The sequence below is a fragment of the Lontra canadensis genome, unplaced genomic scaffold (genome assembly GCF_010015895.1).
Source record: "Lontra canadensis isolate GAN:19392208 unplaced genomic scaffold, GSC_riverotter_1.0 scaffold20, whole genome shotgun sequence".
NCBI lineage: Eukaryota > Metazoa > Chordata > Mammalia > Carnivora > Mustelidae > Lontra > Lontra canadensis.
This window is the reverse complement of record NW_022631014.1, coordinates 18,489,330-18,517,285: the sequence shown is the minus strand read 5'-3', so window position 1 is coordinate 18,517,285 and position 27,956 is coordinate 18,489,330. Positions and strand designations below refer to the sequence as shown.

The 27,956-nt window shown below is 40.7% G+C and overlaps 1 protein-coding gene across 2 annotated transcripts; it reads left to right on the top strand.

Annotated features, from left to right (window-relative positions):
- Positions 1-93: 93 nt before the first annotated feature.
- EXOG (exo/endonuclease G) lies at positions 94-27,956 on the top strand. Of its 2 annotated transcripts, none has more exons than XM_032861176.1 (6): positions 94-131; positions 2,317-2,466; positions 5,706-5,845; positions 7,679-7,755; positions 9,784-9,898; positions 26,082-27,956. In XM_032861176.1, the coding sequence occupies exons 2-6, from the start codon at positions 2,463-2,465 to the stop codon at positions 26,541-26,543; spliced, it is 798 nt and encodes a 265-aa protein (XP_032717067.1). In that variant the 5' UTR covers positions 94-131; positions 2,317-2,462; the 3' UTR covers positions 26,544-27,956. The 2 variants fall into 2 exon arrangements, with proteins under 2 accessions (XP_032717067.1, XP_032717066.1); XM_032861175.1 differs by lacking the exon at positions 94-131 and adding an exon at positions 138-313.

Below are 27,956 nucleotides of genomic sequence, written 5' to 3'. Positions count from 1 at the left end.
CTCTGAATATCCTGTGGCTCCACAGAGGCTTGGTGCCAGGCGACTCCAGGTTGCGCATGCGTGTCTCGGTCCCCGGGTTGCGATTGGCTTTCAGGCGTCAGAGCTAGTGTGCGCACGCGCGACTGCAAAGGGTAAGGTGCGCTGGTTAAGATGGCTGCCAAAAGTTTTGCTTCCCGCCTCAGAGGCTCTGGATGCTTTTTGAGTGTCTTCGTGGCGGGAGGTGTGGTGGGCGCCGCGGGAGGCGGGTTCACGGCCATGCAGTTGTTCCGGAGTCAGGGCGCTGAGGCAGCGCTGGCAGCGAGGGAGCCCGACGGTAAGTCCGTAGGCCTCTTCCCTGGCCCGGGTTTTGGGCAGGATTCCTGCCTTCGGCATGAATCGTAATCCTCTGTCCGCGCTTTTCTCCCTTTGCGGGCCCCGAGCCGGGGGTCTCGGGTTTTCAGCCTTTCTAGTCTTCCCATCCGGCCTCCCCGCTCCACCGGAGGCCTCGCCTGCCTCTTTCGCATACTTCTCCATCTTCATTTTCTCGTCTTCTACCCCGAAGCAACTTAACACAGGTACGTTTTAATGTCCGTGACCTCCTTTAGGTCGTTAGCTCCGTAACAGCTCGGACTATGTTTTGTTCTCCACCGTATATACAGTCCAGCACCTGGTGCTTAGTTGACAGTAAGCGTGGAAGAGTTAATACATTAACACCTCGTTTTAGCAGATTAGTTAATTGTCCTCGTTCAGACGAAGGGTGCCCGCATTAACGCTAAAAAGAAATCTGTCAGGTTATCTTATCAGCAAAAAAGTGGGCTTCTTTCGGAAGAGTAGAGAATTAGTAATCCAGGACAGGCAAGCCATGGCAAAACCGTAGGCAAGTCCAGCAGCCAAAGGAGAGGAACTTTACGGAGAAGACGGAGGAAATTGGGAGGGTTGTTTTGGAAAGTCCATTGGAGAAAAGCAACGGTTCAGGGTGATGAGTTTTTTATTGGCTGAGTTGCATGGGTAGTCAACTTCTTGTAGAGGTTGCACTGTCAGGCTTTCCCTGTTGGGGGGTCTGTAGTTGACGGTTCTTTCCTCTTGACAGTTCTTCTGTCAGGGTCTGTAATTGACAGTTTTCCTGTAATTGAGATGGGGTTGAATGGCTCCCCCTTCCAGCCTCCCCTTCTAGCAACAGAGTCCACTTTCCTGAGGTTTCCCTTCATTAATTTTCACACGTGCTAGCCCTTCTTCAAAGGATATATATCCTCAAGCTACCGGGGGTACCTCATATTTAACAGTGAAAATGAATTCATGCTCATTTTTTACACTTTCCCTGACCTGCTGATTTAACTTGCTCCTTGTGGTACTTGGCATTTTAGCAAGAGAACTATTCTGGTAGGTCGAAGACCTGGAGAAGGCTTCAAAGAGAGGGTTATTTTGAAACAGAGACCTTGTTAAATGTGTGCTTAGTTTCTCCCAGTAGGAGAAATAAGACAACTTTTACCACTCGTGCACATCTCTGCTTCAGTTCCAGAACAATGGATGATAGTCTTTTTTTTGTTTTTTTAAAGATTTTATTTCTTTATTTGAGAGAGAGACAGTGAGAGAGAACATGAGCGAGGAGAAGGTCAGAGGGAGAAGCAGACTCCCCATGGAGCTGGGAGCCCGATGTGGGACTCGATCCCGGGACTCCGGGATCATGACCTGAGCCGAAGGCAGTCGTCCAACCAACTGAGCCACCCAGGCATCCCGGATGATAGTCTTTTAAGACGTTTATAAAAGGCTGTTTTTGTCCTCATGCTAACTCTTATCATGTAATGAGGAAGTAGGCTTTCCCCCATTAAATCGTATCAGTGGCTAGTAATGACTTGTTTTTCCTTTGCTGCTTTTGTATACATGGTACTTTATGGGGCAGAGATTTGGACATTTGATGTGAAAGACCAGTAAGATCAGGTCCTTATTTAAAAGTTAGTGAGGGGGCCCCTGGGTGGCTCAGTGAGTTAAAGTCCCAGGGTCCTGGGATCCATCCCCGCGTCGGGCTCTCTGCTCAGCAGGGAGCCTGCTTCCCCCTTTCTCTCTGCCTACTTGTGATCTCTGTCAAATAAATAAATAAAATCTTAAAAAAAAAAAGTGAGATAGCTGCAGTTTATCTTGTTAAAACTATAGGACTGATTATAGGCAAAGCCTATGGTCTCTTTTCTCTGCATTGGAAATAATTGCAAAATGAGATCTGGTTGATTAGACCTTTGAGTCAGTCCTTTGTAATTCTCACCCCTCTCCCTTATAATTTCTTGTTCCTAGTAAGAATTACTAATTATTGTTATTTTCCCCCCTCCCTCTTTGCATTTTTAGGTTCTGCAGAAAAGGCTCTCTTGGAACAATATGGAGTCCCTTTAACTGGAACAGAGACTAGGCATTACACTAATCATGCCTTGTCTTATGATCAGTCAAAGCGGGTGCCTAGATGGGTTCTTGAACATATATCCAAAAGCAAGATAATGGGTAGGTGGTTAGAAGTAAAGGCATTGATGAAAGGTATTTCCAAATTTAGAACAAGGAGGATTATCGATTCAACCTTTTTCACATTGCAACACATTTAGAAAATGATGATGTTTGTATGAAGCACTTAGATAATTGGACCTACCTGGTCTCCAGTGAGCTCCAGACCCTTCCCAGCTTTCTAAGGGGTTGAGAGGATCAATATCTTGACTTATGAGTTGGAGGCTCTGTCAGTATTGCTACAACTAGCACTATTCGTACATTATCTCCACAAATACTTTTAAAGTGCCTACCACATGTCTGGCACTGTGCTGAGCCTTGGGATCAGAGCATATGGTCTCTCATTCTTGGCACTTTGAGTTAATGTTGGGGAATGAACTGGCCTATCAAACAAATAATCATGAATGTGGTATTATTATTGGTAATAACTATTCTGAAGGACAAGTGATTGTAGGTTGGGTTAGTATAAACAAGGAACAGTAAAGAATGTGATGAGCAGTGATGTAGGAGAACCTGATTTTGATTAGCAAGTTTTCTCCAAGAAAGTGGCTTAGAGGTAGATGTTGTTACCTAGACAGTGGAGTGGGATGGTCCGTGGATTGTGGACAGGTGCATTCCAGACAGAAAGAAAAGCACAGGTGCATCTTTGAAGGCCCCGGTGTGAAGAGTTTTGTTCCTTTAGGGAACTAAAAGGCCAGAGTAGCTGGAGCAAGGGAGAACATATGAAATGAGATTGAAGAGGTAGGTGGGCATGTAAGTCTGCTCATGGTTTAAAAAAAAAAAAAAAAAATTTTTTTTTTAAAATATCTTGGTGGATTCCTATAATTAAGATGACCAGACCTTGATATTTAATGTTAAATTGGTTTCTGTGTAGATTATTCTAGTTTATACTATCCACTGTTAACTACTTGTCCTGTCTTCCACTCATAATGAACATTACCAATTTAATAGCTGATTTTATTTCCATTTATTGGATACCAGTGAAGTTTAATATTTTGTGAATTATTCTTTCTTTGTGAGTTATTTTTACCATTTTCCATTGGGATATTGTTTTTTGAATTGATTTGGGGAGTTCTTTATGTGTTAGGGTATAACCTTTTGTCATAGTTGTTTTATTCATATTTTATTTGCCTTTTAATTTGTTTTAAGGCCCACACATTATTTCTCCTTGCTTTAAGTACATGCTCTGTTTATGTATATTAAAATGCTGATGTTTAAATGAGTATGTGCCTTCCTAGGGTCAAACCACCAGCAGAATAGCAGGAGCCTTGGGCTTTGCTTGCTGCTAGAAGGAGACTGATGTAGTTGGGAACTTTTTTGTAGCAGTTGAGAGTTGATTATAAATGTATATCAAGGGAAACTCATTTGATATAGTTTCAAGCCAGTGAATCGCCTTTAAATGCAAAACTTTTCCTAAGATGTAAGGGATTTTGGCTTTACTAATTTTATCCTGCTCTTCAGAAAGGCATATAAGAAAAATACCACATTTCACATTGTAATGCGTAATTTGAGGAGGTAAAATAATATTATTTGAAAACAGGAAGCAGTATACTTATGATTTACTGGATATTAGTCTAAAGAGACTTCTGTTTTCAGTAATGACAGACTAGATTACTCAGACTGACTCTCTGCTAAAAACAAGAAATGTTATTAGCAGACTGAGTGTCTGCTAAAAACAATAAGAGATATGTAGGGGGAAAAAATCACTTAAAAAAAAAAAAAGTTAGCATGATAGTGGTGAGTTGCCAAGCCACTATCTGGGGGAAAGCCAGAATCCAGAGAGATAAGGGCAGTCTTGGTAAACCATAGCAACATACATTCTTTTGATTCCACCTTTGAAGGTGAGCCTAGGACTCACCCAGAGTAGATTGTTTTATACGACCCTCCCCATAATAGCCTGGAACCTCCAGAGGTCTGAGCCCTGGGGGAGGACAGGGGAAGTAGAACTAACCTGCCTACTCACTATAGGGGACTGTATAGAAGGTTATCTTGGCACTGAGCAGAAAAGGGTCAAAAGGAAAATAAAAAGCTTGTTCCAGAGAAGTGGAGGCCACAGACTGGTTATCATGCAGACTTAACAGCTGGGAGTCATGGATCCTGTGTAGATCAAGCAAGGAAGCCCTGATCTTGGTTTAACACAGTTCTCCACTGGCGGTGCCTCCAGGTAGCCTGATAGAAACAAATTTACTTCCATCTCAAGGAAGACATCTTTATCCTAGGCCTTTGGAAATGCCCACAGATGAATTTTCAAGGGTGGTGAGCACCAGGCAAAGACAACGAGGCATGTAAGGAAGTGATTCCAGTGGTAATGACATGCAAGAGAAGTTTACTAATAATTCTGTTTTTTTCTTTATGAAGTGGCTCTAAAAAACTCAGTATCCGATAATCTATTCTGAGTTTTGGGGTCTGATCATTTAAAATTTTTCTGGCCGAATGAAATGACACTAGAATTGGTAACTTCATGGGTCTCCATTTTAAATGTTATGGAATAGCAGTCTGAATATGTTCCATTTATCTCTATTATTTTTGTAATTTAACAAGATCTGGCCTAATGACAGTAGAAAATACAGTATTAGGGTTTGCTGATTGGTGTGGCAAACTCTTCTAAGGTGGGAAAATATAAATAAAATAGAGATTTTTTTTTTTCTCTCCCATGTGGTTCACAGATATTTTGTTTCAGGAATTTCTGGATTGAGCTCATAACCTAAATGTTTGTTTTGTCATGGCTTAAGAGGCAGCAAGCAAGATAACCAGAGACACTCTCCCCCTCCTCTAGGCTGTGGCTGCCCAGAACAAATTGTTTTGTGTCTATATATATCCATTATTTCAGTACATACAAACTTGTCAAGTATAGTTGCACAAAATACAATACATGAGGGTTTTTTTTTTTTTTTTTAAAGCAAGAGTTTATTTAGTAGGTAAGCGTTTTATATAGTTCAGCTATTTGGTCATTGTTTTACTTAAATACTATCTGGGGCATTATTTGCCTTTAATTTCAGAGACTAGGAACAGAAGTATATGAGATAGCTACCCCATATGAAAAGCGTTCTTTCCTAGACTAGTCCTTGCTAAATTCAGATGAGGTATCTGAACTATCCCAGGAACTTGAGACATGCACGCAATCACTAAATACTAGCTGCTCAGAGAGATAGTAGCCAGCAGCAAACAGCTTGCCTTGCTTAGAGAATCTTGAGGGATATTTGTCCACTGATAACTTACCCATTTTGTGTGTTTTTCTTCAGGTGATGCTGACAGAAAACATTGTAAATTCAAGCCCGATCCTAACATTCCTCCAACCTTCAGTGCTTTCAACGAGGACTATGTTGGGAGTGGGTGGTCACGAGGACACATGGCTCCAGCAGGAAATAACAAATTTTCATCTGTAGGCATATTTTTTGGGTGGGATGGGAATATGGGGCTCGATGTCTGTATACCATGGGACTTGGGTATTAAAAATATAGGAGGCAAACCTTAATATTTGAGAATTTCTGCACTTGTATTTTGTATTTTCCTTCCTGACTTTAATTCCTTTGTTTGCTCAGATAGTGAGACATTGCTTAAACAGGTTGAAAAAGTAAAACTAAATGCTATGTAAAAGAACTGGAGAGCTCTTAGGAGCTATTCATTCATTCATTCATTCATATTTTGAAAAATTTCATATCTGTAGAAAAGTTGAGAGTATAGCAAAAACATTTTTAACTGTAGAAAAATTGAAAAGATGGTACAGCAAACATTTTTTTTTTAAGAGCGCGGAGGGGGCAGAGGTAGAGAAGGAATCTTAAGCAGACTTCACGGTCCGTGGTGTTCAGGATTGCTCAGGATACTGTATCATCTAAGAATGAGGATATTTGTATATATGACAGGAGTATCATACCAAGAAGTGTGTATGTATATGTATTTTTGAAGATTTGTACAATAACATACAGTTCATACTCAGATTTGCCTCATTGTTTCAGTTGTGTTCTTTACAGCTTTTTTTGATCCAGTGTTCTGTCATGAATCACATATTGTCTTTCTAGCCTCCTTTACCTTAGGTTAAGTTCTCTGCCAAAAAAGGAGAGAAATGTCTCTTATGACATTTATCACATCAGTTGTTGGTGATATGAATTAAGATAGTGGTTTTTAACCTTAGATACTCACTATAATCACCTAGGATGTTTAAAAAAAAATCCCGATGCCCAAATCCAGAGTAGTTAAATCGGAAACTCTAGGGGGGTAGAACCCAGGCACCAATATTTTTTAAAGGTCCCTGGGTTATTCCAGTGTGCGTTCAAGGTTGAGAACCACTGCTTGAAGAGAAGTTTATTGATAGCATTCGTGGTTAATACAGGTCAGTGGAGGGGCGCCCGGGTGGCTCAGTTGGTCAAGCGACTGCCCTCAGCTCAGGCCATGATTCTGGAGTCCCAGGAAAGAGTCCTGCATTGGGCTCCCTGCTCAGCAGGGAGTCTGCTTCTCCCTCTGACCCTCTCCCCTCTCATGTGGTCTCTCTCAAGTAAATAAATCTTCAAAAAAAAAAAAAATACAGGTCAGTGGAAGGAAATAATAATGACAGCCTTTCAGGAATGTGCAATGAATGAACACCTAGTGGCCAGAAATTCAGAAGAGCAAGGAATTCTTCTCTGCCACTTTTTTTTTTTTTAAAGATTTTATTTATTTATTTGACAGAGATCACAAGTAGAGAGGCAGGCGGTGGGGTGATGGGGGTGGGAGGGAAGTAGGCTCCCCGCTGAGCAGACAGCCCGATACAGGGCTTGATCCCAAGACCCTGAGATCATGACCTGAGCCGAAGGCAGAAGCTTAACCCACTGAGCCACCCAGGCGCCCATCTTCTCTACCAGTTTGAACCAATATGTTTGTACTGTATTCCTTCCATAAAATTTCTGAAAGTTGACCTTTATGGAGAAACTCTTTGCCAGAGGCTAAACACCAGAATTTATCCTATAGCTTTATATTGGAAACTGCATCACTGGTTTGAATTTTAAGAAGTACAAAGAAAGCTAGCACACCAGACTACTAATTTTGTTATACCCCTGTTATGAATAATCATTATTGAGCTTTCTGACCTGGAATAGCTATGGCTTTCATTTATTTGAACAAGTAGTCACTGTAATTGCCTCGAGCTAACATAGAAGGAACTGGCTTTCAGAGTTTCTTTGTAAAATCTCAAAGGGAAGGCATTTCATTGCAAGTTACTATTTTTATTTCTTTTTCACAGAAAGCCATGGCTGAAACCTTTTACCTTTCTAATATTGTGCCTCAGAATTTTGATAATAATGCTGGATATTGGAACAGGTGAGGGGTGAGAGTTTTAAAATATGATTCTGTGGGAGAGGAATGATGTGCCAGGAGAATGTACTAGTGCACCCATCAATTGTTTCTCTGTTTAGCAAAAGCTAGCACTACTGAAGGTAAGTACTTTGGACTAGTTGTCTTTGCTGAATGCCAGGAGTACGGTTGTCTGGCAGTACTGACTTCAAAACCGCCAGCCATTTTGATCATATTTGCCACTGGTCAGAAGTCAAGTTTAGGAAGAAACTATTCAAAATATTATTACTGAAGCAGTAAGAGATTTTTTTTTTAAAGACTTTATTTATTCATTTGACACAGAGAGAGAGAGATCACAAATAGAGAGACAGGCAGAAAGAGATGGGAAGCAGGCTCCCTGCTGAGCAGAGAGCCCCATGCGGGACTCGATCCCAGAACCCTGAGATCATGACCAGAGCCGAAGGCAGAGGCATAACCCACTGAACCACCCAGGCGTCCCACAGTAAGAGATTTTTGAGTATGTCCAGAGGACACTATATTTTTTTCTACTTGTATTTCAAAAGTAGCTGAGCTTTTTAAAAAAGTTTTGGTACAATTAAACATAACCAGTTTTTCATAGAACCTAACAATAAAATCATGGGCTTTTTGCGGGTTTTTGATACTTCTAAGGAGTTCTGTTGGGGCATCTCTTTAAGCATCTAAAGCTAGCACTGATTGAGGGTGTTTTAGGCCATTGCATTTTCCTTAAACAGTACTTTATGGTTTAAAATAATTAAGAGAGTACCCCACATTGAAGACTTGAGCAGTTATCAGTCATGGCTCCATATTTGTTCTGTCTGCATACCCTCCCTTCCCCCATTCATTATTTTAAGCAGGGGACAGCTATATTGTTCATCTATAAATGCTTCAATATATATTTTTAGAAGATAAGGATTTTTAAAAAATCAAAGCAGAGCATGATTAGTGCACCCCCAAAATTAAACAGTAATTCCTTATTGTCAATTTTACGATTAATGTTCAGATTTCTGTTATTGTCCTTAATTTTTTATTTCTGGTTGATTAGTTTGAATCAGAATTTGAACAAGGTCCACATAGATATATGTTCTTTTAATACTCTTATTAATCTATAGGTTTCCTTTTTTTTTTTTTAAAGCCTTGCAGATTATGTATTGAAGATCTGGGATATTTGTCTTATGGAGTTAATTTTTATTTTGGCTGGTAGCATACCTGTGGAAGCATTTAACATTTTTCCTTTCCCAAGGGATACATCTTTGGGAGAATAATTTACCTGATAGTTAGGCATATATGCTGTGAGGTGTAATACTGCTGATTTTACTTTTTAGATAAGGAAGCTGAGCGATGATGACTTGCATTGTTATCGCTCATAAATCTTTCCCAACTGCAGTATAAGTGCATATTAAACCTACTTGCCATTTTTAGCTAGTAAATTAGCAAAACCATTTTTAATGGATAAATCCCAGTGTTGTAAAGATTGCTGTGAAACTGTGGTGTCATATTTTGTAGCTTATATAGTAAATTGGTACAATACCATTAAAATACTACTTTTACATATAACCAAGTATTACTAAAATATGTTTATAAAGTAATTCTGGCCCTTGAAATTTATCCTAAGGAATGTTGCATTATATAACAGTTGTTATATAATTACCCCACAATAGGAATGGTTAAATAAATAACCATGTATCAGCTTGTTGAAATGATATCTAATGCTTCAGAAAAGATTGAGAACTACAACATAGAAAGATAAGGGAGAAGACAAAACAAAATTTGAGTTCTAAAATGTACACTGAATGCACACACAGGAAAATGTAGGTAGTTGTGTGAGTGCATGTAATTTTTAAGTATTCTTGTACAGCGAAGAATTTGGGAGATAATTGCTTATATGCTACTAGTGTTTTGTGTAATATTCGCTTGTTCACATTCATTTGTCAAATTCAGCATTCCTGGTACCTTTCCTAGGGATTTGATATGGTTTGCTTTTTTTTTATATTTATGTCTGTGTGAATATCACACCTCTTTTGCTTTGCTTTTCAGAATGGAAATGTACTGTCGAGAACTGACAGAGAGGTTTGAAGATGTTTGGATAGTATCTGGACCGTTGACCTTACCTCAGACTGGAAGTGATGGAAAGAAAACAGTTAGTTACCAGGTAGGGACATGTTTTAACATTCAGGCTTATGTTATTTGTATGAGATTATAATTTCATTCTGTATTTATCTTTTTATTTATTTATTAAACACCTGTTGGAATGATAGGCACAGGGGATATAATTAATGATGGATTAAAAAGTAGCCACTGACTCTAGGGAGCTCACAGTTTAGAAAGGGAGACAAACAAAAAAAGAAGGGAGACAGATGTGTTACCAATTAATCACTAATATTAAAGTCTGATGTGCTGCGCTAGAGATAAATACACCGATGGAGGGCTCTCACTGGAGCACTGACCAACTCTGTTGATGTGGTTTCGGAAGACTTAACAGAGGAAGTGATTTTTGAGCTAGATCTTGACAGATGAGTAAGAGTAAACAGTTGGTGAGTCACTGTGCTGTATACCTGAAATTAACGTAACACTATATGTTAACTATACTGGACTTAAAATTTTTAAAAATGGGAAAAAAGAGTGAACTGAGTCAGGAGGGGAGCATGGGAATTTAAAAAGCTGGAGCAGTGTCAGCAGAGGACATTTGTGATTGACGGCATAGTTCTGGAATACAGGTATCATTGATAAAGATTGGAGCTTAGATTGGGTACAAAAGAGTATGGGTGGTGCACAGGGATGAGGATTTCTACAACAATAGGACAGGGGCCAGATAGTAGAGGGCTTTGTACTCCACGAAGGCTTGGAATTTACTTTTTAGACAGTGAGAAGTCATAGATTTATTTTAAGCATGGGAGACGTGATTTGTTTGGGGTTTTATGAAGACTATTCTGACAGCACTCTGTAGAGAGGTGGGTGAGAAAGGGGGTTTGAAAGAGAAGTCAGAGATGAGGTGAATGGGACATTGCTTCCGTGGTCCATGTGAGAACAGACACAAGACCCAACTCAAGCAGCTGGAGTGAGGATGATAGAGGAATAGAGGAAAGTGTAATCATGAATTCACTTTTTGGCTGAGGAAAAAGGAAAATTTCAGGATCACATTTAGATGGCAGTGAGTGGAAAAGTGGGAGGACCAGCTTTTCTTTTAGATGCTTGAGTTTTTAAAAAAGGTGAGTGTGTTTTTCATGCAAGATATTTAAGAACTTTATAGACTGAAGGAAGGAGGTAAAACTAGAAGAGTATAATGAGTGGCATGAGGGCTTATGCATCTGGTGTTGATGTGGAAGACTGAGGATTGCGCCTGAAGGGTAGCTGAATTGATACAGTGATATTGTGAGATCTGTACAGGGTGGGGGACCAGGTGGAGTGCGGAAAGACGTGATGGAGTAAGTTCAGAGGAATTGAAGGACTTCCCTTCCCTGTAGGTCAGAGAACACCTGGAAGGAACACCTAGTTCAGCTCTAGGAATAAAGCAGATATTTAATAAATACTGGTTAGGTTATATGATTACTTAAGAGAGTCTGTGATATAATTAAATGACCCGAGAAACAGATTTAGGGGGAAAAAGAAACCTCACAAAACTGTAGGGTATGTTCTGTCCCTCTTCACTTATTTTTTATCAGCCTGTCTGGATCAGATGCACAGTGACGTGTCAGTAGCCAGGGTGTTCATACAGGCGCTCTCACCCTCAGAGTATTCCAGGAGTTCTTACGGGAGGCAAGAAGTGGCAAAGGAGTTAGTATTTTAAGCAGATTAATTTCTCTCCTCTGATCAGTTTGCAATTTAATTCTAGTATTTTTTTTGTCACATTAGAAAGAAAAAATGGCTTAAAGCTACTTATATTCTCTTATTTTTAAAATATTAATTATTATTTTTTTAAGATTTTATTTATTTTTTGACAGAGACACAGTGAGTGAGGGAACACAAGCAGGGGGCATGGGAGAGGGAGAACAGGCTTCCCGTGGAGCAGGGAGCCCGATGTGGGGTTCGATCCCAGGACCCTGGGATCATGACCTGAGCTGAAGGTCAAACGCCTAACAACTAAGCCACCCAGGCGCCCCTAAGTTTGACAGACAGAGATCACAAGTAGGCAGAGAGGCAGGCAGAGAGAGAGAGGAGGAAGCAGGCTCCCTGCTGAGCAGAGAGCCCGATGCGGGGCTCGATCCCAGGACACTGGGATCATGACCTGAGCCGAAGGCAGAGGTTTTAACCCACTGAGCCACCCAGGCGCCCCAGTATTAATTATTCTTGAGCTTTGTTAAATCCTTTTTACTTTTTCCACTAGAAAAGAGATTCTCATGACTTTTAAACCTTAAGTGATCAAGTTAGTTTTATGTGTGCTTTGTTTTCATAAAATTTGAAAGACTTACATACTAGCTTACTGTGTAGCGGACAGAAAATTTATCCAAAGTTTAAAAGGAAAGATTAACCAATAGATAAGAAAGAGCATTTCACTAACAGTTTTTTTTGGGTGGATATTTTTGTTAGATATGTGTTCGCTAAATGCTGTAGTGGAAAATATATTGCTTTTCTTAAATTGGATATAATTTTAAAAAACATAACTTACACAAAATATTATGTATCTGGCAGGTCTTTCTGCTAAATGGGCCTAGAAGCAGTGATATGCAGTTAGCAGTGAACATACCCTTGACACCAGATCTTATCTCTAAAATACCATCTCCTACTGGAAGATCTTGGCACATGGGGAAGTGGCTGATTCCAGGGCTGGTTCAGGGAAAGTACAGAATAGAGGGGATGTGTCAAAAAGACATAGACATCAGCTTGCAGGAGTTCCATCTTACCATGTCTGTGGCTATTTGATATCAAAATATAATGGGCTATAGACCTACTGAGTTGGATAAGAATCCTTACTTCTAACACATAAGTAAATACATGAATGTAGGGAAAAACTTCTGCTTACTATAGAATGTCACCTAACAAATTTATAAGAATCAAAGAGAAAAATCATTTTGTAGCCATCATGGTAATAAGTGATTCAGACAGGAATCATCAGTGGATGCTAAAACTAGTGAGTGAAAGTTTTGTGGGAAAGAGAATGTTTATATAGTTAAAAGAGTCTCTCACAAATTATTAATAACAAAGCAAGAAATGGTAACTGTACAGTGGAGAAACTTCCCCTTAATCAAGTGATCAAAGTTAATATTGTCAGTAACAGGATTACTGATAAGCTGTGCTTCCTGGTGTGATGCACTGAGAAGAATACAGGATCATTTCTGTGGTATTTTTGCCAAAAAGCATAGCAGTGAATCTCACCATGCGGAAATAGACAAACCCCACCGGGGGTCATTCTATGAAGCAGCTGCCTTGTACTCTTCAAACATGTTAGGGTCATAAAAGACAAAGGCTGAGAAATTATTCCAGATTAATATAGACTGAAGAGTCCTGAAAACAAGATCTGATCTCAGGTCAGATCTTAGGTCAGCATAGAAATCTTACTAAAAAGGACGTTATTGGGACAGTTGGCAACATTTGAGGTCTGTAGGTTAGATCATCATATGTTATCAATGTTAAATTTCCTGATTTTGATAATCATACTACAATTATATAAACAGATGTCTTTGCTCTTAGGAAATACGTCTTGAAGGATGTGTCTGTGACTTATTTTCATAGGGTTTAGGGAAGGAGTCCTGTTGGTACCCCTTGCACTCTTTTTCTGTACCTTCACTTAAAACTCTTATCACTTTGGGGTGCCTGGATGGCTCAGTTGGTTAAGCAACTGCCTTCGGCTCAGGTCATGATCCTGGAGCCCCAGGATTGAGCCTTGCATTGGGCTCCCTGCTCAGCAGGGAGTCTGCTTTTTCCTCTGATCTTCCCCAGTCCCTTGCTTGCTCTCTTTCATTCTCTCTCTCAAATAAAGAAATGAAATCGTAAAAAACAAAAAAGCAAAAAAACCCTCCATCACTTTACTTGCAAAAACAACGAACCAACAAACAAAAACACAAAGGATTTAGGGAAAAGAAAAATACAGAGGAAGAAAGAATAATTAAGGAAATTGGGCAAAATGTTAACAGTTGATGAATCTGTGAAGGGCACACAGGTGTTCTTTGTGCTCATCTTGTAAGCTCTCTATTTGAAATTAATTGAGAATGAAACTTACATAATGTACATATATTTTAATATATCTTTTCTATACCTGAATTCTTCATTACACTGGAATATATAAAAATAACCAATAAAAAGATTTACCTTGCTTCTCCTAAATAGCTTATCAGTGACTGCTATTCAAGGCTTAAAGAGATTCAAAAGAGACCTGTCAGCTTTCCTTACCTAAATTAGTGTCAGGGTGATAAAATGTGGGAGAGCAGTCAAGATCAGCTTCCTGAAGAGTAGACTCTGAATAATAGTCTTGTTTTCTGGTTTTTCTGTGAAAACCGTATTGGTCTTAGGTCTTTATTTTCAAGTTCTGGGTCTCTGAACCTGTAGTGTTAGTTTCCCATGTCTATAGTAATTTATAGGATGGGTGCATGCTTACTGGCCACTCTTGAATCCAGCAAATCTTCCAGTGCCTCTCATGTGGGAGGAGGAATGTATACAGAATTGTAGATGACATGCCTTAAACTACGCTCTTAATTACTTTCTCCCTTTCTTTCCTGGAATTCACATCCCAAGTCATCTCTCCTAATTTCTTTGAGTCAACAACTGTTATCAGATCTCTTTCTTAATAACTTTTACTCAGATTTTTCTGAAGCTCTGGACACTGCAGTATAGTAGAGGCCTCCAGTGAGTTTCTCTGCTTCCACTTCTGTTGGTGTCAGTCTGTCTGGAGTCCAGAAGTCATGACAGAGAAAGTGTATATTTTTGCTTTTCTCATCCTCAGAAGCATCAGAAATGAGTAATACCAAAAGAACAGAAAAGGAAACTTCATTTGTACTGAAATCAGGAAACGTCCATTGTCATATCAAGAATTTCAAATTTCAGTATCTGAAAGATACAGTGTATTTAGACTATAAATTATATAAGGTTATTTTTTTAAGAGTTTTATTTATTTATTAGAACAAGAATGAGCAGGGAGGGGGGCAGAGGGAGAGAGAAAGAGAAGCAGACTCCCTGCTGAGCAGGGATCCTGACAGGGGACTCGACCCTAGGACCTAGAGATCATGAACTGGGCTGAAGGCAGACACTTAAGCGACTGAGCCACCCAGGAGCCCCAGGTTATTAATTTGACATGTGTTCTTCTATCAAAGCATGGGGCAGAAAGATTCTGGTAAGGAAGAATTTCTTAGATTCTTTTTTTTTTTTTCCTTTCTCTTCCACAGAACTTTAGAGAGCAGATGCCTTTCTATTAGTCTGAAAACTGTTGAATCTGTTCTTCATTAATTACGTATTAGAAGTTAGAAGTTAGGATGTTAAATACTTACATTAAATGTAGTTTAATCTTGATGCTTTTGTCCACGCCTTCCCTCCATGGCATTGAAGCCAAGATTGCCAGTCCTTTTATTTGTTTTTTAAAGACTTTTTTTATTTGGGAAAGAGACAGAGAGAGAGTGAGAGCATGTGAGCAGGGGGAGGAGCAGAGGTAAAAGGATAAGCAGACTCCATGCTGAGCACGGAGCCCCATGTAGGGCTCGATCTCAGGACCTGAAGATCATGACCTCAGCTGAAATCAAGGGTTGGATGCTTAACTGACTGAGCTACCCAGGCACTGCTTTAGTTGCCAATTTTGTTTGTTTGTTTTTTTTTTTTTTTAAAGATTTTATTTGAGAGAGCATGAGAGAGAGAGAACATAAGCAGGGGGGAGGGGCAAAGGGAGAGGGAGAAATAGACTCCCTGCTGAGCCGGGAGCCTGATGTGGGACTTGATTCTAGAGCCCTGGGATCATGACCTGGGCCGAAGGCAGACATTTAGCTGTCGGAGCCACCCTGGCGCCCTAATTTCTGGTCTTTTAATGAGCCTTGAATTTTAACTTTAAAAATATGTTATGGAACTCTATGTACATAGTAATGAAAATGTTAAACCTTAAACCCTAAAGTATATGACATCATAATGAAATTCAAATAGTGTAAGGTATGAGAGGGATAGCTCCTGGTCCTAGTCCCACTGTGTAGTTTACTAGTTATGCTGATTATCTCTCTATCTGGGAATAATGGGTGCTAAACTGTATTTTTTTTTTTTTAAGATTTTATTTATTTGTCAGAGAGAGAGAGTACACAAAAGTAGGCAGAGAGAGAGGCAGGCAGAGCGAGAGGAGGAAGCAGGCTCCCTGCCGAGCAAGGAGCCCGATGTGGGACTCGATCCCAGGACCCCAGGATCATGACCTGAGCCGAAGGCAGTGGCCTAACCAACTGAGCCACCCAGGCGTTCCCTAAACTGTATTTTTTAATTTTGATTTTGCCCATTTTAAATAGGCTCTGTTGATGCTGTCACATGAAATAATGAAATTTCTTCAGTTCACACATTATTCCATTATCTATCATTCATGTTAGTTTTAGTTCTTCTATTGGTAAACTTTACATCATAAATTTTATATAATATACTTAAACCTTTACTTGTTGATCTATCACTTATGTATTATTGAGGTTTATAGCATTTACATTTATTTGCTAGCTATAATTTGATCTGAGCTTCGCCTGTAGCTGACATCTAAGGCAGGGGCCTCCTGTGGCACATCCAGCCCATAGATGCTTTGACTTGTTTCACACAGTATGTTGTTTTTGAATTAGTTGGTAATTTTTTCATACTTGGGAGGTTTCACATAAAAGTCCAGATACTAGCTTCTCTTAAAAACAGGACTCAAAACACTGGGCACAGATTCCCATAGATGTATTCACTAGCTGGCAGTAGCAGCTTTCTCCTTCAGTGGAGCACATGTTCTTCCATTCGTCATAGTCTTCTCCTGGCCCAGTCCATCCATTTACATTTCCTGTCTAGCTCTTGTTGGTCTTTGAGTTTTACAATCCTGGCTCTGTTGAAAATACAAAAGCAGTATGTATAGTACTATGAATGTTTAAGTAGAACATTTGGATCCGTAAAGCAGTAGGTATAATCCATATTAAGTCTGCGCCACTGGAGAAATAAATGTTAACACAAACAACAAAAATCTGAGAAGGGGAGGAAAGTAAAGGCGGCATGGTATTTTAATTGCTACTTTAAAATGTAGTAATTGCTTTCACTTTCTATTTCGGACCATTTAACCTTACTATCATACTATTTTTTAAAAAGATAAATCAGTTTCTTCTTGAAGACATCATTCTTGGAGCCCTCTGACTTCTGTTCTAATATGAACCTTTTGTTTCCTCCCTGCCATCCCTTCTCTCCCACCCTCCCTTCTCTCCTTCCTTTTATTCAGCAAATATTTATTAAGCTCCTCCTGTATACCTGGCCCTGTTCTAGGCATCTCTGATAACACCAGTAAACAAGGCTGTATGTTTTAGGGAGCTCAGGTTATAGTGGAGGAGATGCACAATAAACAAAATGCCATAATTAGAAGAAGAGAACACGGGGGTGGGAAAGAAAGACAGGATAGGCTGCTAAGGGGTAGTGAGACTAAACAGACACCTGAGTGAAGTGAGGGAGTAACCTCTATGAGGAGTTTTCCAGCAAGTGCAAAGACATGGGGGTGAGATTAGTTTGGTGTATTCAAGGAGTTGCAAGAATGCCAGTGTAACAAGGGCAGAGAGAGCACCAAAGGAGGGCAGTTAGGGGGAGGCAATGGAGAGAAGTCCAGATCGCAGATCGTGTTCAGGGAGCTGTGACACTTATCAGGAGAGTGGCACAATCTGGTTTAGATCTGCAAAGCCCTGTCTGGCTGCTCTATGTGAGGAATAGAAGAGTAGCCAGCCCACTTAAGAGGCTGACGGAGTAGTCTAAATGAGAAGTAACGATGGCCTGACTAGGGGGTGGTAGTAGAAATGGGGAGAAATGCTCTGATTTAGGATGTGCCTTGCAGTAGAACGCATGGTACTTTCTAATGGGTAAGTTGTAGACTAAGAGGGAAAGTGTCAGGATAACACTTGGGCTTTTAGTCTGAGGTCACGAAGACCAGAGAGAAGCAGGTATGGAAGCTGCGAGTTGGGTGGTTTTGGCTATGGGAATGGGAGATAATTTGATGTCCAGGGCAGTCTGTGAGTTTGGTTGTCAGAGAGGAGAGATTGAAGTGGCTGTCTGCTTGGGAGTGGTCAGCCCTGGAGGTGGTATTTAACACTAGATGAGATCATGTAAGTGAACACAGGCAGGAGAGAACAGATCTGTGGTCTGAACCTTGGGGGGGTTCAGACATTCAGAAGTCAAGAAGAAGAGGGTCCAGCAAAGGAGACAAAGGGGACAATTTTTGAGGCAGGAGAAAAATCCAGGGAGAGTGGTGTCCCAGAAGGTAAGTGAAGAAAACATTTCAAGAAGGGAACGATGAGTGGAATGTTGAAGGAATAATGAACTGACCGTTGGCAACCTCCGTAAGTTGTTGTAGTTTTCAGTCAGCCACACATCTTTCTTTCCTTAACAGTACCCTCCCGGCTTAGGTCCCTTTTATCTTGGGTTCCCCCTTCTTGGATTCCTTTTTTGTTTTGTTTTGTTGGAGTACATCCTCAGATTCTGGAAGAGTCATTGGATGGTAAACTTGCTTGTCTGAAAATGTCCTAAAATCCTGGCCTTGGGACTCCGGAATCTGCAGGTGTGACTGGCTGTCCTGGGCAGTTTTACATACACTGTAAGGTTTGAGAAGCATCCCTTTAGAGAATATTTTTCCAGCTTCATCCTGGAGGCAAGACAAAGGTGTGCTGCTTTTTGTTGGTTGCACAATAATTCTGTAGATGGATTCTTCAGTCTCACACATTGATTTGACACCCTTTACTTACTGGATGGAGCACAGTGTAAGGGGCTGTGAAAATCCAAGCTTTGACTTCTCCTCTTCTCCTCAAGTTTTATCTAATTTGTCAGCTTCTCCATCTTCCAGAACTTAATGGCACTTCTTAGTCCACTAATGCATGACTCTGCACTTGGACGAGTTGGTTCTGTGTCAGACCTTTTTGCTGCCATTTTGTGTGTATGTGTGTAATTCTAAATGGGGGTTGGTGGGGAGAGAAGCAGAAGCCCGGGCCCAGGTTGCCATCTTGAACTGGAAACCTTTATTCCTGAGTTTTTGCACATCCTTGGCAAAGCAAGTTGATACTTTTTTAACATTTCACATTGAAATAATTTCAAATTTGTAGAAAGGTTGTCAGCGTAGAGAACCCCCTAATGTGTTTCACCTAGATTCACAAGTCCTTAGCATTCTACAGGTCTTGTTCCCTCTGCTCCATGCGCACACCTCGTTCTCAGTACTTTCTCAGCCATTCAAGCGTTTGTTGCAGATACCTTGTCTCTTTTCTCCTAGATGCTCCATTCTCTCACGTAACCACTGTATAGTTGTCAAGTTCATGAAATTCAACATATAAGAATATTAGCCGTAGTACAGTCCATATTCACATTTTGCCAGTTGCTCCAGTAACGTTCTTCATGCAGTTTTCCCCCCAGATTTGGAATGAAGTCCAGGACCACACATTGCATTTAGCTGTCATGTCTCTTTAGTCTTCTTTAATCTCAGCCTTTTTGTCTTTAATGATGTTGACATTGTTGACAAATATAGGCCAGTTGTTTTGTAGTATGTTCCTCAAATTGGGTTTGTCTGTTGTTCCCTCTGATTAGATTCAGTGATGTTTCGGGCAGAACACTGTGAGCCTGTGTGCCTTGGTGTATCGCATTAGCTTGCATAATGCTGTCAGGTTGTCCTGTTACTGGCGATACTAACTTAGATCCCTTGATAAAGGTGTAGTATCCTTTAGATTTCTTCGCTGCTGCTATCATTTCCCCTTTGAAATTAATCTGATATCTGTGGTTGCCCTTTGAGACCCTGTAAGTATTCTTTTTCTCTTCAAATTGTCACTTGCTAGTTTTAGCAGCCACTGAAGATTCTGGCCTGAATCAATTATTACTATAATTGTTGCCAAGCAATGATTTTCTAATTCTTACGTCTTCTGCTGTTAGTAATTGACGTTCTACTGTAAGAAAGAGCTTCTATTTTTTTTTTTTTTTGAAGATTTTATTTATTTGACAAAAATACAGCAAGAGAGGGAACACAGGCAGGGGGAGTGCAAGAGGGAGAAGCAATCTTACCACCCAGGACCCTGGGATCATGACCTGAACCAACGGTAGATGTTTAATGACTGAGCCACCCAGGTGCCCTGGAAAGAGCTTTCCTTCTTATTATATCAGTATGAACTGATGGATTCTTATTTAATTCAGTTTTTAATCAGTCTGCTGTGTATTCATTTTGATGCTCAAATTGTCTTCGATTTGGCCAGTGGGAGCCCTTGCAGGCTGTCTCCCATGTGCTTTGACACATCCTCATCATGTTCTTAGCACTTCTCCTTTTTGGCATAACGTGATATTCCAGGCTCGTCTTGGCCAGACTCTGGGATCAGCCGTCTCTCCGAGGAGCCCTGGTTCCTTTTCATGGGGATTGGTATTTAGAAACCAGGATCTGGATGACAAGTTGATTCTTGAGTGCTCGGTCTGCTGTTGGCGTGTCGTGTGTGTTCACCACATTTATTTTTAGCCTTTTATAGTGGGTGGAGAGAGCCCCAAGGAACATAGTACACAAATTCTGTTGCCTTTAGTGGCTTACCATTTTTTCTTCGTCTTTATTGTTCGTTTGTGTTTTTTTGAGATGAATAGACTCTCGTCATAAAGGAAACACTTACCCGTGAGTGTGTGTGCAGAGGTGAATGTTGATAGGAATGTATCTTCCTGGAGAGGGATATTATTTTTTATTTTTATTTTTTAGAATTGTATCAAAGTGATTTACTTTTTTATATTTTTTTCATGAACACCTTCTCTGTAGTAATGCAGCTTTTGTTAGATGTGATGTTATTTTTTCAGATCAAATGCTTTCAGGTGGAATTTTAAAGTTAAAAATCTGTAGTATATCTTTTAGCATGAAAGCAAAATATCCTTTGGTAAATTAAACTGGAAAAATGGTTTCAGCCTGCCATATTAAGAATTTCGTTGGGCCAAACATTTTATACATAATGTGTATACACACATACATGCACGTAAACTTGGGAAAATTTGGTTAAGGAAAACAGACGTGGGAGACAAAACCAGCATGGGGGAAGAAACAGAAAAATGTAGGATTTGTGCTGAAAAACAGTAAGTTCCTCAGACAGTTGGGTTAGAGCCTCATATAGGGAAGAAGACAAAAATAAAAGGAAAGGTTAGGGTTGGGTGGGTGAAACCTTAAATGCCCAGCTCAAAAGCATTCAGGCTGTTCTCTGGCAATTCATAATAAAACAGTTGTGGATAAAACCATGTCCTTTAGTGATGCTGAGAAAGGGGACACAGCATGGCCAAGCCCTAGAAACCATTCTGTTCCTCTCAAGGAATAAATATTTGAATTGTGAATTCCTGTTTTCAAGGGAATGTCTTGCAATTATGTATGGCAGTTCAGAATGCCGGGGGAAGTGTTTTGTTTATCAGATCCAGCCATTTAATATTTATTGCTTGTTTACAACTATATTCTGAACCTGATTTTAGGAGAATATAAAAACAGGGGTGTTTATTTAGTTTTCTTTCTGGGCAATGAAACATGTATGTGTATACTGTGGAGAAGTGAACTGGTGTTAATGGAGGGCTGTATCTACCATCCGACAGACGAGCAGTTTTAGACATGCGGTCTCATTCAGTCCTCACAAGCAGTTCTTACAAGGAAGTAGTGGCTATCTTTTATAGGCAAGAAAGTTGAGGTTTATAAGGGTGAAGTCGAAGTCACATAGCTGGTCATTATCAGGGGAGATCCAAACATGAGTCTGTCTACTTGTATGAGAACCACCAATCATTCTGTAGCATTGTTCTTCAAAGCTCTCGAAAGTCTACAGGAGAGGGGTTCTGTGCTCTTCCCGTATAGCAGCTTAAGGCCAGAAGGTAGAAGGTGGTGAAGAGGGAGAGCATTTGCAGGTGGTATCTGCTAGTATGCAAAAATAAGAAGGGAAAATGGGCCAAGAGGAGGATCCCGTATAGGCAGGCAGAAATGTCTGTTAGAATATGCAGGAAAGGATCACAGCTTCATAGGACTTGGCGTGAATGCGAGCCCAGGGGAAATTAGTAGCAGTGATTTTATCTGAAGTGAGTCTTCTGACAGCTCTAATCAGAATCACCCCCTTTATTATAGCTGAGGTCATCCATGTGCTTTCCCTGATGGGCCTATTTCAAGAAGAGATTGATTCCAGACAAGTGAACATACCTGAAGATTCTGGCCTGAACATTATAATTGACCTGAGAAGAAAGTGAGCTTTAAATTTTTCAACTCGGTGGCGGTGGTGGTAATGTTAGAAGTGCTTAACAGTCTGTGTTTTCATTCCGCAGCATACTCTCCAAACTAATTCCAAACTGTTCCTAGAGGGGGAGGAAATTAAAAACATGCCTCCAGGAATCGTGAGGCATTACCTGAAATGATCGGGAGTAATTTTTTTTTTAAATCTCCTGTTTTCTCTTTAGGCAGAGCTTTTGTTCATTTCTGTGTTTGTTTTATTGAAAAAATAAATGATTTTACTGGCTAAGTACTCCTTACTCCCACCCTCCATCTCCAGGTAGAATCGACAGTCTGAGAGGGTGGTGCTTCTTGTCCTGTGACTAGGCAGTCAGTCTCCAGCCTCCTTACCTGGCGTGAACGTCCCCTGTGAGCAGCACAGTTTCCCTTGGTCTCTGCTGCTGCACAAGTTCCTCCAGAGGCTTGTGCCACACAGGGCTGACCACCTGCCTACGAGCTTGCCCGCGTGTCCTGACTCCCTTCTTCCCTTGTTCCTCTGTCCCCTCAGGTGTGGAGACCCTGTTTATCACACTGTCATGATTTCTTTCACTTAATTGGCTTGACTTTTTTAGGGCTTGGTCTCTTGATGTGTCCAACAGTTTTATTTTTGGATTTTCTCTTTTGGTCCTACCAGGGGAATGTAACCAAATATATCTATCTGATTGTAGCAGGTACATGTGTTTTCCTTGTGCTGCTGGTTAGTTTTATTTACATAACAGTTGCTCTGTGTATATGACTAGCACACCTAGCCTGAATGTCCTTTGTTGCTAGCTCTTCTGGCACTGAGTCAGTGTGAAGGCCCAGTCCTGTGTGTGTGGCGCTGGGGCGGGGGAGAACAAAGTGTTGTTTCTGTCTCTTGGACAGAAAGAAACCTCAGGCCAGCGGGTATGCAGACTGACTGTAGGTGGTGAGCGCATGCCACCTTTATGGCTATTCTGTATATTGTGTTTACTAGTTACACACAGTTGATTTCCAGTTTTTCATTACAATCCTGACAAGAGTTCTGTACTTTTTGCTACTTTAACAGCAGTGAGGATTTCCTCTATAAAGTACTTTTATATCTACATCTTTATGACAAAGATTGTTGCTGATTTACTGATACTGAAGACTTGGTATGTGTTCAGCCCCCAAGTCCTTTGCTGAGGGTGTCATCTGTGTCCATCCTGCTTCTTCTTGAAACCTGTTGTCCACCTTTAACTTGTCTAATCTTGCTTGATGCTGTGTTTCCCCAGAGTCCCTCAGCAGAACCATCTGTTGTACCGAATGCAATTACATCTTATCTTTTGAATGACATCCACTACAAAATTGCTTTTTTCATAGGTCTTGTGGACTTTAAAACCTTTTTTTTTTTTTTTAGAAACTAAAGTGTCTTTGTATTATCATAACTGTTTTGTAAGATGGGGAGCATGAAGGTAGTTATTACCAATTTTATGAATGAAGAAGGAAGATATCAGTGGACATGACTTGCAGCCTCCTGGCAAAGCCAGGACTTGACCAGGTCTCTGGGGTTCCAGTCCCTAGCAGTTTCTAGAAACATTTTATGAAAGACTTCTAGTTTTCCCAGAATTGGGAGAATTTTATTATATAGGTTGAGTTGTCTACGAAGAAGATAAATTGAAAATTAGGATTTTAAGTCATAAATTCAAGGAAAAAACAGAAAAAACTTTTCTGAATATCCAAATGTTGCCGGTTCCTATTTTAACAGGTTACAGATGTTTACTTCCTAAGAACAAAGCAGACTGAATCAGAGAAGATAGGGGCTAAGTTTTCATTTTTCTCTTTGTTTTTAGGGATAGTATTTTGCAGCTCCTTGTTGAAATACTGTAAGATCATAGGTGAAATGATCCTACCTTGTGGTTCTTAGTAGGAATTTTTGTGTCCCATGAGAATTCTTAAAAGTAGTACTGGACATCCTCTAGCTGTTGTGTGGGTTTTTGAAAACCTCATAGAAATGATTTATTTTTATAAATCTTAAAATGTCAAACTTCTTTACTTCTGGCTGGAGTTTAATTACTCTGAATAGAAGCCCTGGTTGGCAGCCGATGGGCATGGCCATTAATTATTCTTGAATATGTTATTTATTTGTAGGCAGAGAGTCCAGGAGGAGAGAAAACAATCAAGTGAATGGTCTTGAGGGCTCCTCATACTTGGGAATCTGAGGCTGTGCTGCAGTGATGAAGGATGTCCACCAGGTGGCATCAAGGATTTGCTTAACTGTTGGCTCCCCAGCTAACCCTGGAAGCCCAACTAAACTTCTATCCCCCTGTGAACTATGGCTCAGCTGCAGCTGTGCCCTCAGGTCCGGTCCCTTACTTCCCTTAGTGCTGTCTTGTGCCGTTCATTGGCATCTGACCACATTCTGCCTCCCGTGAAAGCAGTGGGGGTTGACTCCTCCTCTAGATGGGAAACTTCTTGAGACACTAGGGCATTCACTGTAAAGCTTGCTCCTTTCTGTGTTTCCAGCAGTGCCAGCCATAGCCCCTCTGAGTTGTATTGTTGCAGTAACATCTGTTGGTGACCTGTGGCCTAACTGTGGACCTCCATAGAATTCACCTTCAGTATTTTTTGCTTGAAGAGTACGTTCATTTTCCTAGCTGCATAAATGACTTGTTGGAGGGCTGTAGGGTTTCATGCTTATAGATTGTGTACTTTCATAAACTTTACTCTCAAGTGAGCCCTGACCAGCTGCTTCCACTAACTTGAGAGATAGTATTTGGAGAAATCAGGCCTGTAGATGGGGCTTCCCTGCAGTCCCACAGTTGGTCTTGGCAGTGGAACCTCCATGCATGCCAGACAGCAGATAGCCATGGCATTCTTAGGCTGTGTGCCATATAGGTAGAAGCTGGAAAAAAGCAGGAAAGAATCCTCGTAGCTCTCATCCCCCTGCCTTATCTGGACTCCCAGCACAGCCTCTGGTGGCAGGCAGGTTTGATCAAGAGCAAATGCCCACGCAGACCGAGGAAGGGCCTGGGAGGGGTAGTAGTACATATGCTTATTGTAGTTGGATTGTATCATTTTATTGGAGACCATTAAGGAAATGGATATTCAGTTTTCTTTTTTTCAGAAAACAGATACGGCTTTTAAGCCAGTTGGAAGGAAATTTGAAAAGGTTCCATAATAATGTTATTTCATCATTAGAACCAACCTACATAGGCAAGCAAGTTGTTTGCCTTCTCTGTTGTCTGGCTATCTTTCCGAAGTGTTTGGTTTGAGGGCACATTCAGAAGTTCTATGTTTGATAATAGGCTCAAGAGTGTGCAAAACTCTTGAGCAAGCAGCATTTACATTTACTTAATTTAATTTCAAAAATGAGCCCATCTAGGCGAAACTGGAGCTAGTGATACCGATGTAGTGTGTCTGGCTGCTTTTCTGAGAGCTATTTGTTTAGCTCCCTAGTGAATTTGATAAACTAAGGCCATATTTTTATATCTCACGCTGGGAGTTTTGACCTTTGAATGTTGAGAGCACCAGAAGTTCTGATTATGTGATGAAACAGCTTTTCTTGCCTGTTCTTTTGGGCATTCTTTTGCCCTTTGTCTTACAGTCAGAACAGAGGATGTGACCTCTACTCTTTGGGGTGGCATTATTTTGAAGATTTTATTTATTTATTTGACAGACAAGTAGGCAGAGAGGCAGGCAGAGACAGAGAGAGGAGGAAGCAGACTCCCCGATGAGCAGAGAGCCTGATGCGGGGCTCCATCCCAGGACCCTGGGATCATGACCCGAGCCGAAGGCAGAGGCTTTAACCCACTGAGTCACCCAGGCGCCCCTGGGGTGGTATTATTTTAAAGATTGTAATCAGAATCTATCTATTAGATTCTCATCTTCTCTGTGAATCTATATTTTGTTTTATTATTACTTTTGACAGTTGAATTTAAATTCATTGGTGGGGTAATTTATAAATGTTTTTACAGAAATGTGTTGAAGATCTTTTTAGGAGAAATTTGGGAACTGCCAGCATCAGTTAGCATTGCTAACACAGCTGTTTTGTTTTTAGGTGATTGGTGAGGACAATGTGGCTGTTCCCTCGCACCTTTATAAGGTGATCCTGGCTCGCAGAAGCCCAATGTCTACTGAACCGCTGGCACTAGGGGCCTTCGTGGTTCCCAATGAAGCCATTAGCTTCCAACCCCAGTTAAGTGAATTCCAAGTGAGCCTTCAGGACCTGGAGAAGTTATCAGGACTGGTGTTTTTCCCTCGTTTGGATAGAACTAGTGGTATCAGGAATATCTGTTCTGTGGACACCTGTAAGCTCCTGGATTTCCAGGAGTTCACTCTGTACCTGAGCACAAGAAAGGTTGAGGGAGCCCGATCAGTCTTCAGGCTGGAAAAGGTCATGGAAAATTTGAAGAATGCAGGAATTGAACCAGATGATTACTTCATGAACTGCTATAAGAAGAAACTAGAAGAACTCAAAGCTAAGGAGCAGTCAGGAATCCTGGAGGGAAAACAATCTTAGTCTTTTTCTCCGAAGATGTGTCCTCTTCATTGAGCTCATGTGTTTTAGTGGCTTTGCTTTACAGAAATGATGAAATCCTAAACTTCAGACTAAATTTCTCCCCAAAAGATGAAAGATCTAAAAAATTCTGTCAGTTTTTTATTTGACACGGGAACTAATTATTAAGGAAACTATAAGACCTACAGATTGGATGCTGATCTTGTGTCGGGTTCACAGAAGACTCTGACCACAGGACAACGCTGTTTTTGTCTCTCTTTGGATGTTCACACGTGAAGGCATTTTGTTTTCGTGCCGCTGAATCATGCATTATATTTGATGTATCTCCTCAGCTTTCTTGGAGCCCAGTGTTATATGTTTTCTTTCTCTAGGAACCGAGTTGGTCTTGGAGGTGGCTTTTAGATATCCTCTGTGTGCTGTCCTGTCCACATGTATTACTGTGTTACGTATTCATTTATTGCTCCTCTGACATACCTGCTGGTCCTCCATTTCTGCCCTATAGACGCCCTCAGTGACATTATCTGCTCACCTAGTGTGTTCTGTATATTAAGCTCAGTGCTTTACATGGATTATCTTACAGCAACTCTCTGAGGTAAATACCACTGTCCTCATTTTACACGTGAGGAAATTAAGCTTAAATATCTTGTCCAAGGTTCACCTTTCCAAAGAAGTAACCCACAGAGGTAGGCATGTGGGGCCGAGAAGAAGGAGCATGACATAGACTGAAGTAATCCAGACACAGAGCTTTTGACTTAGAAATGTATACACATGGGTTTGGTGATTCTGGGCCCACTTGCTAAGAGGGGTTTGGTTTCTTGTCTGCCATTGAGCCAAAAGGTCTTGAATGTTCTCTGACTTGAACACTCCATAGCTCTTTGGGAAGAAACAATTACAGGTGTTTGAAGATTAGAGGGCATTGTTTTGTGGGGTTTACCAGAGCCCCTACTTGCCTCCAGGGATGCAGTTCTTTTAGTGACCGGATGGTGCCCAATTGCTAAGTTCTTTGCTTTCCAGGTGAGCAGTTTGTTCCAAAGATTATGGGGCCTAAGAAGGGCCTGTGTCCACAGATTTACCAGCTCATGGTTTGCTTCCCTCGGGCCCGCTTGCCCACTTGGGTAGCACCGGGAAGGTGGTGCTTTAGGCCAAAGACTCAAAGACAATTCTGATTATCTCTAAGGGAAACTGGCTGTTTTTCTGAGTTAGATCTCTAGATTTGGGTTTACATGGAATCCTTTCAAGGGCTACCATAAGTATGGACAGCGAAATACCTTAAAATAGGGCCCAGGAGCTTGTCTAAATGTATCCTAGCTCTGCCCTCTTTCTAAGTGGTGTTACCAGAACAGTTTTTGTGGTGTTTTGTGTGTTTGTCTCTAACAGAAATACCAAGGTTTTAAGATAAATGTAAGTTGATAATGA

Bases quoted from the DNA above. Each gene is read 5' to 3' on its own strand.
- EXOG (XM_032861175.1), top strand. From the start codon at position 151: ATGGCTGCCAAAAGTTTTGCTTCCCGCCTCAGAGGCTCTGGATGCTTT. The intron at 314-2,316 runs GTAAGTCCGTAG...TTGCATTTTTAG, and splicing joins GGCAGCGAGGGAGCCCGACG to GTTCTGCAGAAAAGGCTCTC. The intron at 5,846-7,678 runs GTAGGCATATTT...TCTTTTTCACAG, and splicing joins GAAATAACAAATTTTCATCT to AAAGCCATGGCTGAAACCTT.